Raw genomic sequence first — 20,472 nt, 5'->3', positions numbered from 1 at the left:
ACTCATCATATTAAGGTTGGTGGGCAACTATTTTGCATACATAGGCCACAAGCCCTCAATGATTCTGATTGTTTTCACTCTTTTGGAAAAGATGAAGGGGTAGGATATCAACAAAAATGGTCTTTGGATTAAAGGCCTCTTCAAGCCAAATCCTGTCAAATAAGAAAGCTGTTCTGGGTAGTAAACTAGACAGATCCCTCAAGAGATACCTTGTGTTGTGGTATTATTCAGCATCTTCTTAGTTATTGGTAACTGTACCTTACAAGTAAGATTAAATTGTACAGAATAAAAATTTCACCTTTCTTAAAATAGTCCAAAGGAAGGAAACATATGAAGCATTCTGAGACATCAACTTTGATGTCATTTACATTGTGAAGACTGTTCTTAGATCCCTCTGCTTCATATCACCAGCATTTTTTCCTTAGAGACCCTGCACAACCAGATTCCTGCTTTAGGATTCTGAAGTTTAAATTACTGCATTGTAAAGACCTGTTCCCTTTATTAATTAACAGTTGTCTACTTTAAACCTAGTAATGACAATTGGCAAACATCTCCCCCAATATTAACTTCTGATCTTCACTGTTTCTCCCTTAGCTCTGTAGGACTTAGGAGAGCAAAAAAGGGCAGATAAAGCCACATGGCCCCTTAGACACAAACTCACACATTTAGGAGCATTCCTTGTCGTGTTTAATTCTCAAACTCCATTGTCGCTAATATACTGCTGCAGAACATTCCTTCCCTAAGGCAGTTATGACAAAGAAGTAAGTTGTGGGGAGTTATACATGACCTACTTTTTCCTAGAAGAAAACAGTTTAGGTACTACCATACATCAGATGTCAAAAGTTTCTTGTAGACATTTTCTAATATGGAATGGTTTCTCGAACTTGATTCTTGGGTTCTTTCTGTATTCATTTATTCTGTTATTTTCTTATAAACGATGTAATCTATAATGAATGGCTAAATTTAAACACACACATTTTTCTTGTGTGTCCTCTAATAAAAATGTATTTGTCATTTATTTTGGGCATGCACAGAGAGAGATAGATTCTGTTTAGAGTTCTAAGTCAGATTATTATTCTTTTTGAGGCGATCCTGACACCCCAGTGTTAACTAGTTAGCAGTTATTAATATTCATAACCTTTTGATAACGGGAGGGAACATAAAATTAATACAACATACTTAATAACTAAACTAGGTACTTTAGCCCAAGTACAGTCATGCACCACATGACACTTCAGTCAGTGACTGCAAATACACTGGTGTTCTTTAAAATTATAACATCAGCAGGGCATGGTGGCTCACACCTGTAATCCCAGCACTTTGGGAGGCCAAGACAGGTGGATCACCTGAGATCAGGACTTCAAGATGAGTCTGGCCAACATGGTGGAACCCCATCTCTACTAAAAAATGCAAAACTTAGCCAGGTGTGGTGGCGGGCACCTGTAATCCCAGCTACTCGGGAGGCTGAGATAGGAGAATCACTTGAGCCTGGGAGGCAAAGGTTGCTGAGCCAAGATCGCACCACTGTACTCCAGCCTGTGCAACAGGAGTAAGAACCTGTCTCAAAAAAATAAATAAATATATATAGTATTTTTACTATACCTTTTCTATGTTTAGATACACAGATATTACCACTGTTATAACTGCCTATGTACATTACTACAGTACATACAGTACAGTATATAGTACAGCATATTACTGTATACCATAGGACTGTTGCCTAGGTGTGTAGTAGCCTTTGCCACCTATGTTTGTACAAGTACAATCTGATTCACAGCACAACAAAATCACCTAACAGCACCTTTCTCAGACCATATCCCCATTGTTAAGGGACATGACTGTACTTGCAATTTTGAATATTCTTAAAAATGATAGTCATGTTCTTGGCTTGCTCTCTACATCCATTCCTAAAAAGAATGTAGGCCTACATTAAGACAAAATTTCATATTATTTCACCTTTATTTTATATTCTATTTTACTCAATTGCAAGCTTATTAAGAACAAGTTTTGATCATAACTTACCCTTACCTCATCCATATTACACTAGAATTGTATCATATAGAAAAACATTTTTTCCATTAGTTTTATAAGACGTATCCACAGTGTGATTTATTTTTAGTTATGTAATTTTAAAAAACCACTTTGGTGTAGATTTTTCAAAAATGGTAAGCCTGAAATTAATTAAAATTGTCATTAAAAGATTTCTAGTTTTGCTTTTATAAAAATCATTATTTCAAATTTCACAGTGAAGAGGTACTGAATTCCTCATAGGACATGAAATTATATAAAAATAGAAGACATAGACATCTTTAAATCTTTAATCCTTTGATTAAGCAGCAAGCATATCACTCTTCCAGGCCAAACACTGCTTAAACAAAAAAGAAAAATAATGACGTGCAAAATATTTACAAAATATGCAAAGCACACAATAAAGACATCTCACTATATACATGTGTCATATTACTAATGAAGCTAAGGTTTTTCTACTGTGTGCTCTAATGCATGTAAATCAAATTACAGCACATCCCTCAGATACAGCACCTTGGCCCATGTCTGGGATAGAAGAGATTTTTTAATGAATCACAATATACTGAACAGCTGGACAGATGCTGGTGCTGACCAACTTGACTGACATATCCCACATATTGTGTACTGAAGGTCTACTGACAAGAGACAAGACAATAAACGCTGTAAAGGTATAGTATGCACATACGTAAGACAATTTAAGTGCTTTAAAAAAATGCTTTAGATATTTGAAGATACATAACTGTCCCCTGTGGCTTTTAAAGAAAAAATAAGTATAAATTGTTGAATATTAAGAATTTTAAATCGGCTAAATTCAGGTCCAAGAACTATTTAAGATGATTCAATGAGAAAGAACCTAACCTGGAAAAAGAGTTTCAGATATGCCAGTACGTAGGGTATTTATGGAAATAAGTGGTCTAAAATTAAAAATTAAAACTAATCAATGAACTTAAATCTATAGCACTTTAAGGCTGTGGAGCCAATGATAGGGAATATTTTGGGAACACATGATCTTTCAAAACATAAATTAGGGCCTTATGTTGACTATTATTTTGTGAAGTATTCTACATGTGATAAGAATGTGAATGTGCAAACATTTAGCCTATGTCCACTAGTATAGCAATCTAAGTGATCTGTCCCTTTGCACAAATAATGATTCCAATATGAAATCATTGTATCAAAAATATTAATTACACATTGTTGAAATACTATCACTTGTAAAATATTCTTTGTAAGGACTTAATGATTATGGGTTGAATTAAGAAGACTTGATGTCTTTTGTGTTCTTCTATAAAAAGGGGTCTCAGCATTTTTAGTTAACAGCACAATTGTGACAATATACTGATACATCTTTAGATAACACAGAACAAATTCTTAAATTTATTTTTGAAATAATGTTGATGATTTAACCCTAAACCAATCCCACAAATACAGGTTGGCTGCAAGGAATACACAAATGTATCCAAATAGTACAATAGAGATTTATCAAGAAAACACTTTTCATATTAAATGCAGACCATATTATTAAGTATAAGGGCAATTTTAAGTTCAGAAACCAAACACGAAAAGGGTACTGTAAATAAATGCTTCCATAACCACTGTGTCTACATAACTAACAAAATATAATTCTTCTCTGAAGTCCCCAGATGTAGGCAACTACTAGTTAAAAGCAGATAGCATTTAGAAACAAAAAAAACCCAACTCCATTTTCAAGGAACTTAAAGAGATTATATTTCAACAAATTAAGTCCTCATTTGTATGCAAAATTATTCTTCCAATCCTCTCATTACTGATAGATGATGAGTCAATGACCTTTAAACAAGGACTCTGCGCTAGGACCCTAAAATGTATGTTAAAGGGTTAGTAGGTTCAGTACATTCTTTGTGGTTTTATATAATTGCTTTGCAATTGATTAAATTGCTTTCTTTTAAAGGAACATATTAAAATTCCTTTAGAAAAAAAAGCAACATTTTTTGAAAGAAGGGATATGCAGCTATAATTTCTTAAATATGCATAAAATGAACATATGTCAAAATCTGAAATGCTGGCTATTCTTGCACTCCTAACATAGGAAAATGTTTTTAAAAAATTAAATTAAAGAAAAAAGCCGAACATCCTTAACTTAAGAAACTTAAGGAGTTTTCACAATTCCTAAGTCAATATTCCTGTACTAAGAGCCTTGACTATGAAGAGGCAGGAATATAAAGAACCTCGATAAAATAAATACAGTAAAAACAAAACAAAAACTTGGTATATAGAATACTTAAATCTTTTTTTTTTTCCTTTTATGAGTTCAACATTGCTGAACATATACTCTAGAAAGGAGGCTAACTGGAGGCTTTTTGTTGTGTAACATTTTAGTCTAGTGGACTGAAAAATTTCTTAGACATCCACTTATGCCAGTCCACTGCCACAGAACTAGTTCGCAGCCTCAGTATCTAGAAATGATTATTCTTTCCTCTTTTTCATCAGTCAGATGAGCATTGGTATAATGATGGGGTGAAAAGTTACTGCAGCTCTGTCCAATTTAATTTTTAGTGCAGTGAGGACTGTGAATCTGTCTGAATTCCAATAAGTGATGGTGGCTGTTGACCACCAACCGTGGACAACACTGGTCTTGGGTTTAGACGGGGTGGCATAGAATTAGCAGGGCGAATAAGAGGTGGTGGAGGCTGATTTAAAGTTGGCCGGGGCTGGATGAACCGAGCCTGCTGCTGGAGTGGAGGAGGCTGCCGGTGAAGAGCAGGGGCAGCAGGCAGTGTTGGACGAAGAAGTGGTGGAGGCTGGTTCAGAGTGGCAATAGGGGCTGTTGGTGTTGGAGTGGATGATGGGACAGGAGGTGATGGACCCAGTGTCCGAGGAGCCTGTGGGGTCTGTGCCTAGAGGTGAGGAAACAAAAATACATGTATGAGATGTAAGTCCTAATGAACTTAATACAATATAGTTTGGGCTGTCACAGGAAAAACAAAACAAACAAAAACAAAACAAAAACATAACACCAGTGTTTATTGGAAGCACAAGCTTCTTTTATTTTAAACAAAACAAAACAAAAAACCAAAAACCAACGAGGCTACCAAACAGGCATCTTTATTTGTAAACAGCTTAACACTGGAAATAAAAATAAGACTATGAAAGAACAATACACTCCATTCTTCTAGAATCAGAACTTAGCATGTCATTATGACTTAAGAGTCACGAGAGATGCACCACTGAGTAAGTGTATTGTCAACCTTTCATGCTCAATTTAGCTAGTCCTCTTGACAAATTAACCTTACAGAATACCACACAAAATGGTGATTCCTCAACTCATATTAGCTGAAATTCCATACACAAACACACCTCCTCTTCTTCATCAGTGCTCTTCCCTGATGGCACATTAGAAGCACTTTTTGTCTCCTCCCCTAAAGTAGAAGCATCACCATTAGAAGCCTGGGTTCCTTGTTCTGCTTCCCACTCCTGCAATACCTCCTCTAAGTTAAACCGACGCCTGTAGTTTACAAAGAAGTTCTTCACTTGGCCAACAGTCTTGTTGCCAATTACATCTGCAATAGCTTGAAAATCTTTACCATATTTGCGGACACCTGGAAGGCAAAGTAAATAATACACCTGTGAAGGATCAATAAGGAGAGCTGTGTGTACTATACATCATGCACACACAAAAGATACCAGCAATGACAATCCTTTCTGACAAACTCTGCTCAGTTCTCAATTCTGAGATAGAGGCTAAGATATCAGGGTCACAGATGAAAACTATCAGTTATGTCATTTCATCGAGCCAGCCACTTGCCTTCAACTGAACAATCAGAAACTTACCATTTTTTACATACTCAGTTATTTTCTCCAATCCTCTCTTGAACTCTCAAATACAGTCCATTTATTGTAAAGCATTGAATTCTTTGTTCCATCCTCAATTCCACATTCATTTATTTCCCTAGTAGCCAGTCACCTAAATTTGAGCAACATCGTTTGTAAACAAAACTGGATGGGAATGAGCCATCTCTCTTATCCCCTCAATGGACTGAGTGAGTAGCCTTAGGGTTCCCCCATTAAGAAAAGCATTATAATTTTGGTCTTAATACTAACTTCAACATGAATACTTGCCTATACCACCAGGGTACCAACAAATTGAAATTAGGTAAGAACTTAAACATGAAAAGCAGGAGAATCATCACAAGTTGGTGGATTTTTAAAAGGGAAGTTTTTTTTCAGAGTCAGTTGGATTTTAACTCATCTAGTAGTTTTAAAGACTGAATGGATGTAAGATTATAGCTTAAAGAATAACGTAACAGTAATGACTACCTGAAGAGCACTTGTGCTCATCATCACTACCTTAAACTTAAGAAGGGATACATATTGTTAATTGAGAACCTAACTTTACACTAAGGAAGTTTCATTATAATGAAGGGTAATAATTGATTTAAGAGGTTGAGATTGTTAACTATACTATAGAATTTTAAATAGATAGTAATTTCCTCTTAAGGGAATTCTAAAAGAAGTTCACAGACTCATTCTAGGAGATGCACTTAGCTCAAAACAGAATAGAAAATAGAAAAGTTGTTGAAAATTTTTATAATTTGATAACTGCTTTTAAAAATACCAGAAAACAGTAACTCATTAATGAAAGAGATGAGAAAAGAGACAAAAATATGGGGGCTTAAATAAACAACATGTATATGATCACAGATGAGAGAATATATGGATATGTTAATACCCAGCGAAATGCTATTCTTACCAATACCAATTAATATGAAATACTCAGTTACCCTAAAGCACTATCATGATGTAACAATCCTACTTTTAAATTCTGCTTTATTTTAAATTGAGAATTTGGAAATAAGCATCTCTGACTACATTAAACTAGCTGGGCTTGACTCTAAGGGGAATTCCTTTATCTAAGAGCACTCTGGACAGGAGGTCTGACACTACTATCCTCTAATTATATCCCATTTTTAAGGTAGAGTTCTGGGTTTGTAAGCTATGCTCATTTGCAGTGTTCTCAAAGGAAAATACATGTACATGACAATAAAGTAACGATAGACACTGTTTATAATATTTTATCAGCATAAATGAATTTATACTCCCTTTAAACCCATGAGGTTGATTTCCAGTTTGAACTTGACAGTTAACTATAAATTCTAATAGTGACTAGATTCCACTGAGAGTTTATTTGGTAATAAAAATCCAAGGATATTTGATAGGAGTTAATGTTATATATTCAAGTACTTCTCTACTACTTTTACATTTTAGAAAATAGCAACTCTTAGAAGGGTGAGTCTCTGTGCCATTTCTAAATTCTAAATTTGAGTTTGCTGCACTGAAGATTAACTACTAATTAGAAACCAAATATAATGTTCTATCAGTTACTAATTTTCATAAGGAACACTTAATTTACATTCTAGCAACGGTCAAACCTACTGAATACATGAGTTTAGAAGTGAAAACCTTAAAAAAAGTCTTAGATGAGACTGTATTCCTAAGAAGTCACATTAAACTAACTCTGACTCCAAGTCTAAAGATATTATAAACCTCAGAACACTTATTTTGCAAAATATATTCCAAAACTTTAAGTTGTCCCCAAGTCTGATTCCATTAAATAAGTGCCCCTTCTTCTGACTATACTCCTTTTGATCTTCCACTTAATTTTCTCTTGTTCAATGGACTTTACCTTGTCACCAATATTGTTACATTTGTAAAATTATATATCTTAAACTCAAAACTACTTCCTGTAAGAGTGTTTCTAGAGATGTTCAATGTTGACAACTTTTTCTAACTCACTCAAGTATGCTTATCATTAACTATAATATGTTTATAATTAACTCATGTATGCCAGTTAAACTCTTAAGGCTCAGACCACACTGTAGACTTCTGTAGTTTGGCTGAGGATTCCAACCTCAGATATTCCAACCTAGATATTCCAACAAATATCTAGGCACATTTGTTCCTAAGAACAAATCCCCTCAGCCTGAAGGATGGCTGGACAGGGTCTGGAATAGCTGGAGCTCCTTGGCAGTCTCATTTGGACAAGAGCAGCTTCATCTGCTCGCCCCAGTGTGTTGTGACAAATTTCATAATTTTCTCTGTGTACCATGATGTGAAAAAGGTTGGAAAGTACTGTCCTAGAAAATACAAAGCAGCACTAGCATTACTACAATGCTGAGTACACAGGAAGTGCTTAGGAAATAAGGAAATACGATTGTTCTTCCCTAAACCACAAGAGGTATTAGATATATATGGCTGAATTCTTCATCACCTTCACACTCAGAATGGCATAGCTCAAGAGCATTTTGGTTAGACGATGGAACTCTTAAGCTCTATACTGTTGCTAGCAACTAGGCAAACTCTAGTGAAACCCCAACTGACTCAATGAGACTGCTCCTTTAAAAGAATCTCCAGCTAGGCTTCTGAAACAACTAGCAGGTGGTAGTGATGAGCAGCAACTAACTTGAACAACTTACAGCATCAGAGCTTACCCTAGTTTCAATCTGTCCCTGGGGGAAGGGCACTCCATTATTTCTTCATAGTTGATAATAAACAAGGTGATCTGACTACTTTCTCAGGAAGGGAGTTAAATATGATTAAGTCAGTCTCCCTTCCTGAAGATGTAAAAGGTATGCTTGAACTATAGTTGTTAAAGTCTCACTTTTAGGGAAAGTGAGACTTTCAAAGTGAGTCGTTTTCAAAGGTTAGTGGAATAAACAGACAAATAGTACGTTTCCCAGGAAGAAAAAAAACTGTTTTCAGTCAAATTTCTAAATTTCATTTGAAAGCTACAATGAAACAACTTGGCTTTCTATGGTGGCAGATGATACCTTATAATCTTTATAAAGTTTTATTTGGGAATTAACATAAAAATATAAGTCATTAAGATATTCTGTTATCATTACATTTTATGAAAGCCCACATATTCCAACCAGGAATCTATATTACCCAAGGCAAAAACATCTTTTTTAAACATTTCTTGTCAATACTTTAACTTGCTAAAGAAGATATTTTTATTAGCAGTAGAGACATGAGCATAGCCATTATCTGAATTATCAGACATTCTGAATTAGTGGAGTCTGTCCACACATTTTTTTTTTTTTTTAAATCTTTGGCTAGTAAGATGGTGGTAACTTCAGGAGAATTTATGTGGTATTTCCCAACTGTAAAATCAGAATCTGAATCTTTTTTTTTTAAATTATTTTTATGTTTAGCTAGAAGGGATAGCATGGATAGCTGCCTTTGGTATGTTTAAAACCATTTTTTAAAATTTGATTTTGGGGCTGGGCATGGTGGCTCATGCCTGTAATCCCAACACTTTGGGAGGCCAAGGTGGACAGATCACTTGAAGTCAGGAGTTCGAGACCAGCCTAGCCAAAATGGTACAACCCAGTTTCTACTAAAAATACAAAAATTAGCCGGGTGTGGTGGTAAACGCCTGTAGTCCCAGCTATTCGGGAGGCTGAGGCACAAGAATCACTTAAACCCAGGAGGTGGAAGTTGCAGTGAGCCGACATACTGCCACAGTGCTCCAGCCTGGGTGACAAAGTGAGACTCTGTCTCAAAAAAAAAAAAAAAATTGATTTTGGACCACAAAAAAAAAAAAAAAACACACCCAAAAGACGAAACATGGTAAGCTGCTTATAGATAATCAAATTTCAGAGGATTTTTTTTCTGGCTTTCACAGCAAAATTTATTAAAGTGAACATGTACTTAGTTTAACTGGGAAACATTAATTTTTCAAAAATATATTTTTAAAATAACAGGAATACAATAACATCTAGAAACTCCAGAGAGATTATTCTCTTCTATCATTAAGACATACATTTTAAACTCAAGCCATTTGGGAGTGTGTATTTCCACCTCCTATAAATCTCTTCAAGAATTCCATATTAAAAGGTAGAAAAGGTAGCAGTAGCAGCAGAACAGTGACTGATGTATACATGGAAGGGCTAAAAGTCAAAATCACATTGTAAGTTACATTCCATTACAAAAATGCTGGAAATCTTGAATCATTAATTATTTAATGTAAGTGTATCAGAGGGCTGACAATTATACTTTTGAACCTCCGTTCTTATGGTATCTGTTATAATAGAAAAATAATCTCTAAAGCAAAAGGGTGCTTTTCAGATGGAAAGATATAAATCTCCTCGTTCTACTTCCTTTTGATCATTCATGTACTGTGTTACCATCCTTTTATTTTTAAGCAACTGCCAAATCTACTTTCTCTCCTTTACAAACCCTTCTATCTTTTTGTTAGTATGAGACGGAAAAAAGACAATTTCTAGACTTGAAAATTCATTTATCTTAAAAAGGTGAATGAACTACAAGAAAAGGTAACTTTTACTATAAGCATAAGTCATGTGAACATAGTTCTGTCATTTTCTGTTTTATATAAAAAGGTAGTAATTATAAAAAATAACTATATAAAAATAACTAATTAAAGCTGATATCTTTATACAATTGGAAAAAATTTTGTTTATCCTAAAGTAGCATAAATTTTAGTTGGGAAGCTTTTTTTAAGCACTACTGACTAGGAAATGAATATATTTAAGAGGCAGCTTATAATTAAAATGCAAATACCATATACCATGCTTCTAGCCTCTACATACTTTAAAAAAGTGTTTTGTACTATAATTTAAACATACTGCTTTTTGAAAACAGCTAACCATCATTCCATTTTAAATGGAAAAAAGATACACTTAGAATAATCTAATTCCTTTTTAAATTCCTTTTAAAATTCTTTTTTTTTTTTTTTTTTTGAGTCAGAGTCTCGCTCTGTTGCCCAGGCTGGAGTGCCATCTTGTCTCACTGCAACCTCCACCTTCCAAGTTCAAGCAAATCTCCTGCCTCAGCCTCCCAAGTAGTTGGGACTACAGGTGTGCGCCACCATACTCGGCTAATTGTTTGTATTTTCAGTTAAGATGGGGTTTCACCATGTTGGCCAGGCTAGTGTCAAACTCCTGGCCTCAAGTGATTCACCTACCTTAGCCTCTCAAAGTGCTGGGATGACAGGCGTGAGCCACCACACCCAGTCCCTTTAAAAATTCTTAATTTCTGAATGCTGTTTATCATGAATATCAAGTTGGATTTTAGGATAACTTCTAAAAGCATTATAGGTTAGAGAAAAATATTTATATATGTATAAGCTACAAACAGGAATATTTTATCATTAACACAAATATGGAAAGATCATTATTGGTCATAATAAAATTTGGTCATAATAAAAATTAGATACTTAGGGTTGGAACAACTGATAGAAACTGTAGAAGTACCTTTCCTGGCAAATATTTTGAGGATTAAATTAGCAGTATTAATGATATCCTACCTGGAGACTCTTGAAGAATTCTATTAAAATTATAACATAGGTAGAACTAGAATTAACATAATAAAGTGACTGATTACAAAAGTGTAAACAGACATTCCTATTTCATCTGAGCATGGTTTCCCCTCTCTTCCAATTAAGAAAGAAAGAAGGGAAACTTATTTAAATAGTTAACATTTAGTTAACAACTATAGGAGTAGATGGAACAGGAAAGTAGGGTGGGAAATACATATTTAAGCCCTAGGAAAGGAAATGATCTCAATATGTTTGGTTTCAAAAGAGTAGTAACAAAAAAACTTATTTAATAGTAAAGTTGTAAATCTCACTAGTTGCACCAGAGTCAATATTTTTTTCTGCAGGTCACTGTAAGTCTTCTATTATGAGCCAGATAAAATAAAGCATTTAACAAGTAAGTGTCAAATCAGAAATGTATGTGTAAAATGTCTTGCATATAAAGTGCTATACAAATTAAAACATGTTAATATCAAAAGTTTATTATTACTTTGGAAAACTAAATTGGTCATTAGAATAATATAAAGGTTTACCAAAAAACAAAAACAATTGCCTGCTAAGATAAGTACTTCTAGACAGTAAACTGTGTATTAAAAGACCCTGAAATTATGTCCCTTAACTGCACTGAAACTCAGGTACAGGGGACGTTACTACATGATTATACTATTTATAAGACACACTTCTGAGCACCATATAAATGCATGGGCACATAAGACAATATAACACTTTAAAATTCTCTTTAAAATAGCTATTTTGGGCATGAATAGCCTTTATAGTTTTATTTTATGTAACAACAACAAAACCCAAAAATGAAAACAAAAAAAATCCAAAGAATAAATAAAACAGAGACATTAACACCATTAACACATTATTTAAAAAGTGCCTTTGAAATCCTGCAAACATGCATACTTCCATACAAACTGCTGCATTAGTGTAACTTCAAGGGTTACTTTTTAAATGCACATAGTATAATACTGAATATACCTCAGTACAGAGGAAATGTTTGGTTATATATATGACTACTCCATTATTTTATTTTAATATTTATAAGTTATGTCCACATATATAGTTCAAACTATATATTTAGATATTACCACTGCTCTTCCTTTGAATGCAGCTTTGGGTAGTAACCAACCCAGCCAAAAGATTCAATGGACTCTATAACTTAAAGTACTGCTATAGAGCAATATCAAATACTGAGTGCTGTGTAGAGAAGTATTAGCCTAGATTTTTTTTCCTATGACACTCTTTTCAGAAAATTCTTTCACTGGGATAATTTCTTAAAAATACAGAGTTAATATACTAGTCTTTAAGCAACTGAATACTGGAAATCAGGGTTCAGTTTTTACCAGGCTACTAAGATAGAGGGAAATAGTGGCTTTACATGAATAAAAGAAATCCCTATTCAAAATGACTATATTAAACATGTAGGCCATTGCTCTAAATGAATATAAAGCAGCCACTGAAAATGCTAATTTTTTAAACAATAATTTAAATTAGCAGAGCCTAATTTAAAAACAGCTATTTTTGAACATTATGAACTAACTAAACCTTGTTTTGACTCATTCAGAAACTCAGTTCTATAATTACAGATGTGTCCAATGCACATCCAGCACCCTGTGTCATAGTATCAATTCTTTATGAAATGACTGTGCTATGCTGCACAGGCCAAAGCAAGGGCTGACACATCATCCTGCTGGCACCCTCCTGTGTCATTTTCAAATCATGCTGGCTGGCTAATTCTTACTCTCTCTAATCCAAACTGCAGAGTCATCTATCAGTCGATCAATCGGAATGATGTCTGCACAGCATTTTTGTGTTAAATATGTTCTCTGAAGACTATTTGGCAACATTTTAAAAGGTATGCTTATATGTTTCACTGGGGCCCCACTCTCTCAACAGTAGTTAACCTACATTAAAAAAAAGTTATTAGCACTCAACACAAAGAGGTGCTCAGGCAGGAAGAAACAAAATGTAGACCAAACTTTAAATTGTATAATCAGACCTGCACATAAATGTATCATGAAGAGAAAACAAATCCGTAACAATGAATAAAAATATACAATTTGTCTTTAAGTCATTTAAACATGAGAAAATCCAAGTTTATAATGCTTCCAATTTGCCCATGGGTATTCCTAATAAAAAAAAAAGTCTTCTACCATATAATTCAACAAAACATTCTTAGAAATAGTGCATTTAAAATGCTGAATGTGATTTTTTGATATCTCTCAAGTCTCTTTTCAAAAATATACCTATTTAAAGTCAGGTTTCTAAGCATTCAGTGGTACATCTCTTAAGGGAAGTATGAAACATTGAAAGTTAAGCATGTAGTTAATATTTTCAATCCTGACATTTATCAGATAAACACTATTTTACAAAGTAGAGAAATCAGAAACATCTATAGTTTATTGATGCTTTTGAGTTATCAATGAATGATATATATAGTAAGAATGAACCCAATTGCAGGAATATCAAAGGAAAAGCACAGAGAGCCCATGTGACTTTTTCATGCTTAATTATCACCATCAATTATTTAGTGCCGAGAATGCATTACGTGCTGTTCAGGACTCAAAATGTACGTAGACTTGAGTATGTCACATCCACAAATACAACACAGAATTCCTGGTCACCAGGACTTTGTGATAAACACAAGAGCCCTTTCTTGATCAATTTCTAAAGGAAGGGAAGAACTAGGGTAGTCACCTTTCATGACAAATTAAATAATTATTAACAACAATAACTGCTTATCTTTAATATACCTTGCACTGCTAGAAGCTGCTCCTCTGTGGTCCAACGGGCATTAATTTTCTGATTTGACTACAAAATTAAAGAGAAGTTTCCTAATGAGGATATGAAGACAGACATTTTCCAAAGTGCTTATTTTTTTTTAAGTTTTCATCAAATCACAGACATGAGATTACTACAACTCTGATTTATGAAGATTCTATTTTTAGAAAGTAAAAATACAAATTCTGAGTTACCTTTTACCCATGCAGAAAGATAATGAAAGGGAAATGTACCAATTTGTGAGAAGGAACAACATTTGCATTTATGCTCTAATTAGAAATATTAAAATGTGAGAAAATCTATTAGTCTCCCATTTTCCAACTATAATATTCCTATCACACATTGCAGCTATGAATTTTAGCCTAGTTTTAAACATTTAAGAGACTTTCTTTGCTTTTCCTTTTTTCTTTTTTGAGACAGGGTCTTGTTCTGTTGCCCAGGCCAGAGTGTGCAGTGACATGATCACGGCTCACAGCAACCTCAAAATCCCAGGCTCAAGCAATCCTCTTACCTCAGCCTCCCAAGTAATGGCTGGCACCACGGGCGCCTGCCACCACACTCAGCTAATTATTATTATTTTTTTTAAGAGATGAGGTCTCGCTATGTGGCCAGGCTGGTTTCAAACCTCTGGCCATAAGCAAGAAACTTTATTTTCTTCCTCACCCTGATGCCCAGGCTGGAGTGCAGTGGCATGATCTTGGCTCACTGCAACCTCCGCCTCCCAGGTTCAATTGATTCTCCTGCCTCAGCCTCCTGAATGGCTGGGATTATAGGCACCCACCACCATGTCCGGCCAATTTTGTATTTTTACTGGAGATGAGGCTTCACCATGTTGGCCAGGCTGGTCTCAAACTCCTGACCTCAAGTGACCTGCCCATCTGGGCCTCCCAAAGTGCTGGGATTACAAACGTGAGCTACTGCACCCAGCTGAAACTTTATTTTCTTCAGAGAGGATCTATGACTCCAAAATTTCTTCCCTTCATATTTAAGATTAAACCTATCCTTCATACCTGAAAACAGTGGTATAAATTATCATAGGACTACAGAACAGGCCTAAGTCCTAAAATATTTCTTTAAATTTCTGAAGCAGAAAGTGATCCTGATAAGAATATGTTTTTTCAAGACCCCCCAATATTTCTCCCCACAAAAATCCTAAATTTAGGATTTTCAGTATGGTAATATTACAACAGCAAGTATCTAATCAGACTTCATTAGTGTATACCCACTGAGTGGTAAATCGAGGACCTTTGACAGTAGATGGACAGAAATAAATACACCAACATGCAGGGGTTTGCAGAAGGAACTGCCAAGATAAAGTGGCTCCGTGTAATACCTGGGCATGTTGGGCAAAACAGAAAGAGGGCTTCCTTTGAGAAGTGGCGTTTAGGTCTTACCTCACTCATGGTCTTAGCAATAAGAGTTTCTATAGCACACAGAGGTTCTAGGTAACACCAACTTTCTCACCAAAAGTAAGGGGGTGCAAGTACTCAGAATGAAGAATGAAACAAAAATCCAAAGTTAAAAAAAAAAAAAGAGGAAAAATGAAAAAGCAAAAAACAAAAAACAAAAAAAAAATGGACTTAAGAGTTAACGAGAGAAAAACCTAAAACAAATCACTGTATTCTAAATGAGGAGATTAAAAAGGGACAGCAGGGCAGGCGAGGTAGTAAACAGTGGATAAGCCTCAAGGTTAGGAACCTGGTGATGAGGCAAAGGAAGAACAGTAAAAAGGAAAAGAGAAAGGGGAGAATAGGATAAAAACTATGAAAGACATAAAGAAACAGTAATAAAAGAGCACAACAAATCTAAAAAAGAAAAAAAAAAAAAGGAGATAGGGAAAATTAGGTAAACATATGTTCCCCCAAAAGGGGAGTAACAAGAATGGAGGAGGAACTCTATTTAAAGAAGGGATATATATCCTTAATTGAGACCCTAACTTTACACTAAGGAAGTTTACACTGAGTTCATGCACAGGCAATCTGATGCTACCTTGGCTGTGTAAGGTGGATAAAAGATGACCTTGGTACCCAAGGATAACTAGTACTGAAATCAATTTAAAACAGGTCAAAATATTTTATAGTAAATGGTAAAAAAATAAAAGGTTGATTGCAGTTCAATCTGAAATGTGAAACTAAAACCTGTAGAAATTAGCTCTTTTTAAAAAATAGTTAATGACTTGTTTAATACACTTTATTTTTGGCATATCTTTTCTGATGATACAATGGTGCAACATCCTTTGGCTTTGAAATTTACATGATCATAAAATGGGTCATTTTTTGCTTTAAAGGCTTATTGAAACAATTTTCTCAAGGTCCTCTCTTAATACTTGGTTCTCAAATTATTCTTTTGTGAAGTGCTTGCCTGTGAGTGATCACTTTTTTCTTTAATGGTTAATTCTGCTGGATACTCATCTGACAATTTTGTAGGTGACTAATGTCATTCTCTTGCAGTTTAAGAGACTTCATGAAGTTTCTCATCTTTTGCAAAGTATGCAATTTCATTTTGGTTTGTGTTGTATTTGCATTGTATTAGCAAGAGAGTGACAGAGAAGGATAATGTAGTGAATGGGACAGATAACAGCTAAAGTTAATTAGGAAGAGTTGGTGAGTAGAGCCTAATTTTATAAATGATTGGTTTATTAGTCAATGTTCTTGTGTGGCAATTTTTGCTTCTCCATGCATTACATGGATGAATGACGAGTTGGATATTGAGGATCTTCTGTACATACAACTTGCAATAACGATGTTTTAGGTAGCTCTAAGGATTAAATATAACTAAATATGAGGATATATTTAGAATATATCTAAAAAGGCATCTGGCACACTGCCTATGCAAATAAAAGTTGATCAATTCATGTTTATTAAATCTGAAAGAAACTGGAGGGAAAGGTATCATTAATGAAAAGGTAACAAAAACTGAAAGAAAAAATAACATGCATTATGAAAATTTTTTTCATCTAAACTGCAGAAAGCTTACAAATCAGAAAATGAATGAATACAAACAGCTTTAAAGTTAAAAAGTACAGAGTATATGGGGGAATTTCAAGATGAGAGAAAAAGTCATAATGATTTAAGTGGGGAAACAGAACAAGGAAAGGTTGAAGACTGAGGTGGGTTTAGAATAGGAAAAGCTTCTGAAAGGCAAATAATGGGAAGGCAATCCACATGTAAGGGAAAACAGTATTTGTGTCAGTAAGAAGTAATAGCCTGGCAAGCTGGTGATATTTAACTAAATTAAAATATGATAAGGGCCATCCACTTTTGGAAGGGTAGTAAAATTCAAGGTTGATAAGTTCACACTAAATTTAATAAGCAATAGTTATGTTTTGTTTTGGGGGGCAAGGGGTCAGGGGTATGATCATAACTAAAATAAGACTTTAATCCTGGAAAGCTCAGAGAAGGACAATGCTGTTAAGAACCTGAGAAATCAAGAAATGCTGCTGTGGGAGATGTGGGAAGGTGAGGCTAAGATTTAATTTAATTTGGGATACAATGAGAATGAGGTATTGGACATTCAGGTGGAGTTCAGGTTCCACCTGAGGCTAAAATCAGATTCATTTATTTAAAACACAGTTTTGAAGAGTCTGGGAAATTTTTTTTTTTTTTTTTTTTTTTTTTGAGACGGAGTCTCACGCTGTTGCCCAGGCTGGAGTGCAGTGGCGCGATCTCGGCTCACTGCAAGCTCCGCCTCCCGGGTTCCCGCCATTCTCCTGCCTCAGCCTCCTGAGTAGCTGGGACTACAGGCGCCCGCCACCGCGCCCGGCTAATTTTTTGTGTTTTTAGTAGAGACGGGGTTTCACTGTGGTCTCGATCTCCTGACCTTGTGATCCGCCCGCCTCGGCCTCCCAAAGTGCTGGGATTACAGGCTTGAGCCACCGCGCCCGGCGAGTCTGGGAAATTTTTATAAGAAAAAACAATGGAGTCATTATCTTACTCAGGTCTAAAATTGGCCTACAATTTTTAAAAAAAAATTTTTTTCTGGCCGGGCACGGTGGCTCAAGCCTGTAATCCCAGCACTTTGGGAGGCCGAGGCGGGTGGATCACGAGGTCAGGAGATCGAGACTATCCTGGCTAACATGGTGAAACCCCGTCTCTACTAAAAATACAAAAAACTAGGCGGGCGTGGTGGCGGGCGCCTGTAGTCCCAGCTACTTGGGAGGCTGAGGCGGGAGAATGGCGTGAAGCCGGGAGGCGGAGCTTGCAGTGAGCCAAGATCACGCCACTGCACTCCAGCCTAGGAGACACAGCGAGACTCTGTCTCAAAAAAAAAAAAAAAAAAAAAAAAAAAAAAAAAAAAATTTTTTTCAAGATTACTCTTGAAATGTCTTTAAAAAGGTAGCCAGAGACAGGCACACAGTCTCTCAATACACCCACACAGCCAGGTATTCCTCCAGCATTGGAATGGACCACTAGTTTTTCAGTTAAACCACAGATGAAGCTGTTGGCTTGAATCTAGGGTAGTGTTGTTTTTTACAAACACACACATACACACACACACACAAAATTCTCTCTCAGTTCAAAGAGACACACAGAAGGCATGCAGAAACTAAGACTGACTAAAGAAACAGTGGATTCTGAATTCTCAGTTCACCACTGCTCACTGTGGGGCATACATTCAATAAATGGAGTGTAAGAAGAATTGCCAGCACTACTGCACTTGCTATTGCTAAACATTCTTTCTCTCTCTTTTATTTGACTGAATGTCTGGATAAATTTGTGTAATTTAAATGAACATATGATACGACTTTAACACAGTAAAACAATGAGATTGTGTATTCAAGACAAGGGAAATGAATTTTGAGGACAACTTGGAGAATGCCTATATGTATAGAAGACAAACCAGGGAACAGAAGAAGAGTTATAAAAGAGAACATAACCTCCCAAAAGTTAAAGGAAGAAAAAGAGGGGTAGTGGGAATGAGAAGTTAAAAGTTGTGGAAAGTGGTCATCAGTGCCAATGCTAACCTTTGTAAGAGGCAGCTTAGTGGAAAAATGCAGAAGGGGCTGAGCACAGTGGCTCACACCTGTAATCCCAGCACCTTGGGAGGCGAGGCGGGTGGATCACTTGAGCCCAGGAGTTTGAGACCAGCCTGGGCAACACAGCAAGACCCTGTCTCTAGGAAAATTATAAAAAATTAGCCAGGTGTGGTGGTGTGCCTATGGTCCCAGCTACTTAGGAGGCTAAGGTGGGAGAATCACCTGAGCCCGGAAGATGGAGGTTGCAGAGAGCCGAGATCACGCCACTGCACTCCAGCCTGAGGGATGGGAGTGAGATTGTCTCAAAAAAAAAAAAAAAAGAAAGAAAAAGAAAAATGCAGAAGGGACGGTTGAAACTGTATAGGATTAAGCAGTCAGTGTGTGACAAGTGGAAGCAGAAGAGGGGGAAGAGTGAAGAAAAATAGGGTCAAAAATTTTAAATATATAGGACTCACATACGTTATTGATTTTAATATTGTCTTTTAAATCTGAGAAACTCTGGTAGAGATTAAAGAAAGGACAACTAGAATATGTCTAGGAATCTAAAACTGTGTGGTAGCTGTAGGTAGCTACAGTATGGTATCACAGAGTATATTCTTCTACAAAAACACCTATCTGAAATGCTGTTGCTTTAAAAATAATATAATAATATAAAATAAGACAATCTAATATATAACAATATCAAAGGTCCCAAAAAGCCTTCTAGAACTATCTATGACATCCTTAGGGAATTCGGCATTTTTACTCCATCCTTTCCCTGCTAAATTTCCCATTTTCGTCAGTGGTAGATTCGTACTACCTCTGAGTTGAAAGAGGTAGAAAAGGTCACCAAGTTAAACCTTCTACTTGATGCTGAAAATTCCACCCAACATCCATAATGAAAGGATGTCGTCTACCTTTGCAGGAAAACAACCATAGATGGAGAATTTATAGCTTCAAAAAGCACTCCTTTTTCAGTTATACTTATTCTTCCTTCTGGATCCATCAATCTTTCCTCCACCTACCCATTTACCTCCATCCAAAACAAAAAGCAGAAGACATACCAGCGACACCCTCAACACTCTCACATACTTTCAAGGAAGACATATTAATTTCCCTACCTTGCAATGTTCTTTGGGTTTACTGCTTGCTTCCATTCCTATAACTAATACCCAACCCTACTGATACCCCTTAATCATTTACAACTTACATGCTTAATATTTTAGCAGCTATAAAGTTTTCCTGTTCTAATTTATCCTGCATAATAATGACATAACTTTCCTATAATTAAAATTTTTCTTTACATCCTTCTGTACTAAAGAAACTACAGGGTCTTTCCATTTGACTTAATTTAAAAGTCTTTCTGGCTTTCACAAGGACTTTATACTCT

At 35.6% G+C, this 20,472-nt stretch overlaps 1 protein-coding gene across 17 annotated transcripts in view; it reads right to left on the bottom strand.

Moving 5' to 3' along the window:
- Positions 1-2,302: 2,302 nt before the first annotated feature.
- Positions 2,303-20,472, bottom strand: part of RCOR3 (REST corepressor 3) — a 58,755-nt gene continuing 40,585 nt past the window's right edge. For 6 of the 17 annotated variants that reach the window (XM_074035715.1, XM_005540746.4, XM_045396580.2 and 3 more), the window contains 3 exons: positions 14,101-14,158; positions 5,365-5,606; positions 2,303-4,904 (listed from right to left, as the gene is read on the bottom strand). In XM_074035715.1, coding sequence (XP_073891816.1) covers positions 4,560-4,904; positions 5,365-5,606; positions 14,101-14,158 — 645 coding nt within the window. In that variant the 3' untranslated portion in view covers positions 2,303-4,559. Of the gene's footprint in view, positions 4,905-5,029; positions 5,607-5,838; positions 5,972-14,100; positions 14,159-20,472 lie in introns of those variants that run through there. The other 11 variants (XM_074035707.1, XM_074035722.1, XM_005540748.4 and 8 more) reach the window with 4 other exon arrangements.

Source organism: Macaca fascicularis, chromosome 1, assembly GCF_037993035.2.
Source record: "Macaca fascicularis isolate 582-1 chromosome 1, T2T-MFA8v1.1".
Taxonomy (NCBI): Eukaryota; Metazoa; Chordata; class Mammalia; order Primates; family Cercopithecidae; genus Macaca; species Macaca fascicularis.
The sequence above is the reverse complement of the archived record's forward strand: the minus strand, read 5'-3'. Positions and strand labels throughout refer to the sequence as shown.